We start from the raw sequence: 7,051 nt of genomic DNA, 5'->3' as shown, positions 1-7,051 counted from the left end.
TAAAGTATACATAAAAGCGAGAGTATTCAAGCGGATGCGATTTACAACCGTTTGCCTAGTAACGAAGAATTCGTCAAGAAAATGGTATATTCTATGACCAATAGTCTGTATTTCTCATTTTTTTTATTCTTTTGCATAAAACTAAAAAGTATGCCAATATTTTTCCATGATTTATAATAATTGGAGTAATGCATATTGCATCTTTTCTATAAAAAAAAATCTGTTTTTAGTGAAATTTTGCCAGGAATGGGGCTTTAAGTCCTTAAATTTCATCACTGATTTTATATCTGTACTTTCCTTTTTAAAGTACAGTAGAGTAATTTTATTTTTTAATTTTTAAAATTTATTTATTCACATAACACATGACTAAGGATTGTCAATTAGCGAATATAACACTGTCCTACTTGTAGTAGTTGACAATCCCTTTCATCAGACAAACATACACACATGATGCTTTACACTTGAAAACTAAATCTCAATATGTGGCAGAGAAGCCAAACCAGTCACTCAACGCAAAAATTGATTTTTAGTTTAATACTGTACATGGTTAAACAGTAAAATGAGAGCTATAAAATGGTAAAAGAATCATTTACAGTAAAACGGACATTTCCTTTATGAATTTACAAGTGTTTAAACATACATCTGTTTAAAGAACAATATCTGAGAATTCAGCCTTCAAAGTTTATGATTTTGGGCATTGCTCAGGTAGTAACTATCACCAAATTGTTAAAAATTCTTGTTTTACAATTAACAACATTGAAAATAAGAAAAATAATAGCATAGCATGATGTATAATATAAAGTTTAGTTTAGTGCAATAAAATAGATTTCAAAAATATTGACATTCAAGCATGTTTTGGTCATTAAGCATGAAACACATTTGCAACGAGTGACTGGTTTGGCTTGTCCCCGCCACATGAGGTTTAGGGAGTGGAGCTGTTTTAGTCGTGAGAAATAAATCCTGCTACACTGAGAGGAATTAAAAACCCAGGACCATGGGATTGGAAGGCATGCATCTTTCTTGAGCTATTCACCTCCACACACACTTCATAAAGCTTTGTGTGAAAGATAATTTTAAGCTCTATTCTCTGTATAGGAAGCAAGTGCAGTGTTAAAATTATTATTTTTCTATTTTAGTCCATTCACTAAAAGTGAAGAATCCTTGGTGATCTATTGCAAATTTAGAATTGTAATGAAAACAATATTTACCCATACACAATTATCTAGTAGCTCTGTGTATTCTACTCAGAATTGGGCTTGCAGGTCTAATTGCTAAGTCCAATCCCCACCGTACTTATCATTATTGAAAGATGCTAATTTAGTTGAAAGCAAGCAAATTATTTTCATTGTGCCATAGAAACATTATCAACAACTCAGGCACTAATTTAAAATTGCCAGGCCTCATTAACTAAAGGTTGTATATCAACGATGAATAAATCTCCTTTTTGTCTCTTTCTCACACTGACAGCTGCTCAAATTAGCTGGAAGCGAAATTTACGACCTCTTTCCGAAAGGTAAAGAGGTTGGAGCCGAAGGTATTTAGCGGAGAATTGAGTGAACAATCGTTTGTAATAACAAACCTTTTGTGTTGCATGTTGCTGATGTTACTAACTAAAGGAGTACTGTATGTTAATATTCACATTTCACTGTTTGTACTAACAAGAACCATCTACAGTAATTTCCAGATTCTCCTTAATCTAAATATCTTGCCAGTAACTGGGCTCACTCTAATATTTTTTGTTTGTTAAAGCCAATTGGCTATTAAAGTCAAGAAATTTTTTTAGCCAATTGAATCTGTCTTTAGCCAAAATTTGACAAAAGTTATTGAAAATCATTAAAAGTCATACAGGGTACCGGAAAAAAAAAATACTAAGTTCACAAAGAGAGTTTTTATGGCAAAAACAAATTATGATTTTAGACCACATTAGGAATAAGCAATCAAAATAGCATTATTTGATAGGAAAATTAATGTTTTTAGCACGCCAATGTGGTACTTTAGAAGTTTGCTAATATAACACAAAAGTTTAAAAAATTATGAAGGCTCATCTACAGTAGTATTCTCATTAGCATAATTATGTTTCAGGACATAAAGTCATAAGTATTCAAAATTAGCTTGGTTCGGATCGTCTAAATGGGCATGATCATCTTGTGGGGCCCATCTCCTGTAACCCAAATTTTTCACCGCAATGAGCAAGGACCTAGGCCTAGCCTTGTTGGGAGATTAAACCGCGACTAGACCTACTACATTTACTCTGCTAGTACTGTACGTACACAGTGTAACAAAGCGACCTACGCGGTGCATTCTTAAAATACGCACATTATTTAAATGTACTTTACAGTATGTGTCAGACGAGAACACAAAATCATTTATTAATATCAACGATATTTCTACTACTCTATCACAGTCCCCTGTTGTTTAATGGATATGCCACCTAGGATAGTGATAAAAGTTCGCTGATTAGTATATCCTTGGTGCTCGTGCCTAAAGAAATGAAATGAAAAAAAAAATGAAAAGGCCTACTGTATAGACCCCGAGTTGTTGGAAAAACCCAAGCTGGGAAGTTGTAAGGTCTACTCTTGTCGTCAGTGTGCGCCCAAAGGGTACACTACCAACTAGCCAGCTGTTGTGAATAAATTACCTTCATTTAGTCAGCGTCAAAAAGTCACTGCCCTGCATCCACTTCGTTAAATAACAACACATTGCGAAGCATGCAATGACGTTTACAACACAAATAAACGTCGCATGGGTATGGAATTGCCGAAAAATGGAGCTCGAACGAAAAAAAATGATGCATTTTAGCAAAGTAAGTACTGTATTGAAACTTTTAAATGATTTTAAGCCTTCGCCAAAATGGCTAAAAGCAGTTGGTTATTTTTTTGCCAATCCAAAATAATTTTTTCCATGGCGACTTAGCGATCGATTAGCTTGAGCCCAGAGTAAAGCTGTAGTCGCTTTAGTGGCAAACAATTTTTTCTCTTAATATTGTATACAGTACAGTAGGTATTTAGAAATAATTTTTAATTATTATTATTTAATATATTAAAAATAATTATAATGGGATGCTCATAATGTGAACAAATATAATTATCATTTACCTCCAACATTGTATTGCGTTCCTTCAGGTGACGTATATGTCACAATCACTCCCTTCACATTCTTTATCGTTCTTGATTCCTGTGATCCGACACTTGCAACCCTCTCCTCAGACTTTTCTAACGAACGTTTGCGCTTTGAAGTGGGGATGTCTTCCGATTCTTGAGTGTCATTCATGCTGGTTGATTTCCTCTGGGTCAGCATCTGTATAACCACTGATTCCTAACCAACACAAGTCATTGTCCATAAAACGTCGATTTGGTTAAAAATATACCATCTGAAGAATCGCACGGTGTGCATACATGTATGGATGTCTTAAATCCAGACTTAGAGATCTTGGTTACGACAACTCAGCACCGTTTTACTGTTATTCTTACAGGATTACAAGTCAATGCAGAACACATTCATCTTCACTTAGGTGATTAGATACGAAAGTGATGGTCCAGCATTGGTCATCATCTATGAAGATAAAATATGTACAGTACGTTAAATCAGCTGCAACAGGAACTGACCGCCATCAGTGATGAACGACCATTACTGATAATGACACGATGAGCACATTAAGGAACATACAGTAATCAATGCAACAATGAACATAGTTTTACAAGGAAAGAAACAAAAATTTGGAATAAAAAATTACAATTCAAATAAAATCACCTTGATGGTATGAAATTACATAAAAACTAACTGTTTTCTTGGAAATACATAATTTCACTATGTAACTTAAAGCCATAAATAGAGTCTTCAGTGATGATTAAGACCATATAAACAGCATTATTGAAGCAAAATACAAGAAATCCCTACTAAGACTAAAACAAACAGTGAACTCTCCCACAATTTGATATACCTAAGTCACAGAATTATAATGGCTACAGTATGTTTGGACAAAAGTAAACTTTCTGCCATCAGCACTCAAGTCTAGTGTGTAGATGTTGAGTGTCCAATATGAGTTGGCCTACAGTAGTGAGTGAAACTCTCAAGCTTCAATATTGGCTAGTTGGAATTGGTCACTTTTTGGCCAGAGGCTACAGGGAGATGTCAAACTAAAGGTCAAGCAAAAATAAACTAATAACTGTGTTATCTTTAATCTTTCCCTTTACTGTATGTAGGGCTATCACATGGGAAATTTGATAACATACAATCAGGATAAAAAAATATTATTATTAGTAACAGTTAATGCATTACAAAGCAAATATTTGCACTCAAAACAGGCTTGAGTTATGCCTGGATGAATTGACTGGGTTGAAAACATTGTCAAGCCCAAGTTAACCCTGGCTAGTTCACCATCAGACTGAGCCAATTAAGCCTGGCTTGACTCAGGTTAACTACAGTACTACCTGTATTGTTACCAGTAGTTTCAAGCAAAGTATCAAAGTGTAATTTATGTTTTTTTTTAATACTGTAGTTTATTTGTTGTTTATACGTTTTAAGGCCCTTCCTCATGTTGCGTTATTATTTGATAAGCCAAGAAGCAGTGGCGTATCTAGGGTTGTGCGCCCCCTTTGTGACCCTTTCCCCCGACTTGCAAGTAAAATTGGAAATCACCTAAAATCACCTTATTTTGCAAGTTAGCACCCCTCAACTGATCATCGAGCTCCCCCACTTCACCTTCGCACCCCCCATCAGCACCCCCATTTCAAGACTTCTAGTAACGCCACTGAAGTTAAGACAATTAGGGAAGAAAAATCACACCACTTAAAATAAAGAAGAGTTGATGTCTTAATAATAAGTAAAGACTACAGGTATCCTAGGGACAACTTTGAGCAGGAAACCTTTTGTTCATAACTCCGCCAATGTCATGAACTCTACATCTATATAAAGAATTATCATTTTATTGAGTCATTGATATTATTTAATGTATAATAGGCCTAATTGTATTTTTGTACAGTATGATCTTAAAATAAATGCAAACAATTTTTTATGTACTGTATGATAGTACAGTTAGCATCAATGGGAACCAATTTTATTGTCTGTGCTCAACCATGAAAATAGTCTCTTTTATTCAAATTCTTTACTGTAACCCTTTCCCATGGTGTTTTACACTCAACGATCTGTGATATAATCTATTTCAGTTCCATTAATATTGCAAAAAAAGCATGGAAAATGGGAGTCAGTGTTCGAAATAAGGCTTGTCCGCTTGTCCCAGCCAACCAAAATGTCCCACGGACAACCAGAACTATAGGGCAACTTGTCCGTGGGACAACCAAAAAATTTTGGACCCAAACCTCACCTTAAGTAATTGTTTTTTGCCTCCCGAACTTTACTGCATTGTTTTCACGGGCGTGGCCATCTTGGATTCGGGCAATTCCGTAAATTAGTAAACCAAATGGTAAAAAATTCAAATACATCAAATGTGTATGTGTGATACATCATTATGAAGCTAATGAGTTATATTTTTGTGAAATAAAAAAAAAATTAAGAATTCACTTACCACATGGAAAATAATTGGAATTCAATACAATTAATTAATATTTTGAAATACTAAAGAAAATGTAGTTATAATTTTAATTTCCAATTTTTTCCCTTGCAAAATATCAGAATTTGATTCACTTTTCATTAAAATAATGAATTAGTATGTATTGTGTGATTTGGTGAAATTTTTTGACTTTTTGTAATTAACGCCATATTTTTAATTAAATATCTAAAAATAATGAAAATATGGATGTACGTCCGTCACAAGAAAATGACATTTGTTTATTTCCTTTTCTAACCAGGTACAAAGAAATTACCAAAACTCTGTTATAAAGCATACTAGGTATACCAAGTGTATACAGCAAATTGGAAGCCTACCATTAATTACACTAATTAGCAAAACCATGTGACAGATGTACAGTTTTTCTGTACGTCCGTCACTGTACGTCCGTCACACTGTGTAAAATGTGTTATAACCTATGAAATATGGTGAAAATTTGAAAACTGTCAATGTGTCATATGTCTGTAGTTACAGTAGGCTACATGTTGTGCACAAAACATAATACAACATGGACAATTCTGGGTATGAGCCCCATACTTGAGTTTCTGGTCGAGATCAATTTAGGCTTACATAATTTTCCTCCCTGAAGCATATTTTGTCTTATTGTTATCAAACAGTGTGCAATATGCACGTATTTTCAGTACCATGGGCTTACATTACAAACAAAAAACAATTTTGAACTAAAATTTTAAGCAAATATCTAATAAAAACAAACCAGGCAGGCAATACACAAATTACATAATAATGTTATCATCTTGACTAAACACGGCTACTCTTATCTACTTCATCATAACAATGTCCTGTAATTACAATTACAGCTAACATATGATTATATTATTTTTTTATATTCAAATTACAGGATATTATTATAATGTAAGATAAGACACCTAGCATGAGTAACCATACAGTCATCTTGATTAACTACAATTACTATGATTTTTCTTGTATTGCAAAAATGTTGTTCTATACATTACAGGTGTTTATAATACTGTAATCTCTAATTTCAGAACCTTTAAAATCTGAACTTGCCCATTGCAGGATTCTTTATATACAATGAAGAAGTTAACGCCAAAAGCTAGGACTTGGCTTATAGATCTAGTACAGTACAGTATGCACATATTCTTTCACTAGTTTAACTGTCTGCATTAATTAATAATAACAAAGTGCATTTTGGGAACCAAATAATCATTTTTCCTGGTTACAAATTTAGATCCAACTCCTTTATAATCTATTTATTTGAATGTTCTGAACAAATTGACACCACAATTAACTCCCTACCACCAGTGGTTACGGAAATATGAGAACCTGTGAATATGACCCGGAGATGGAGTCAAAGGTCAGAAATGGCATGTCCGGTCATTTTTTAACAAAATATTCTATTATGGTAAATAGAAATATAAATGTTTTGAACAACTTGACATCAAACTTAACTCTCTACCACATGTGGTTGCGAAGATATAAGGGCCCTATTACTATGACTTTTGA

At 33.8% G+C, this 7,051-nt stretch overlaps 1 protein-coding gene across 2 annotated transcripts in view; it reads right to left on the bottom strand.

The window, feature by feature from the left end:
- LOC117107142 (arginine-glutamic acid dipeptide repeats protein-like) overlaps positions 1 to 7,051 on the bottom strand; it is a 46,750-nt gene that overhangs the window by 35,547 nt on the left and 4,152 nt on the right. For both annotated transcript variants that reach the window (XM_033248702.1, XM_033248703.1), the window contains exon 2: positions 3,096 to 3,552. In XM_033248702.1, the coding sequence (XP_033104593.1) occupies positions 3,096 to 3,297 (202 nt within the window). In that variant the 5' untranslated portion in view covers positions 3,298 to 3,552. The remainder of the gene's footprint in view (positions 1 to 3,095; positions 3,553 to 7,051) is intronic.

Source organism: Anneissia japonica, unplaced genomic scaffold (genome assembly GCF_011630105.1).
Source record: "Anneissia japonica isolate Jap-2015-1 unplaced genomic scaffold, ASM1163010v1 scaffold287864_len1152817_cov193, whole genome shotgun sequence".
NCBI classification, from domain to species: Eukaryota; Metazoa; Echinodermata; class Crinoidea; order Comatulida; family Comatulidae; genus Anneissia; species Anneissia japonica.
This window is presented reverse-complemented; position numbering and strand designations above follow the sequence as displayed.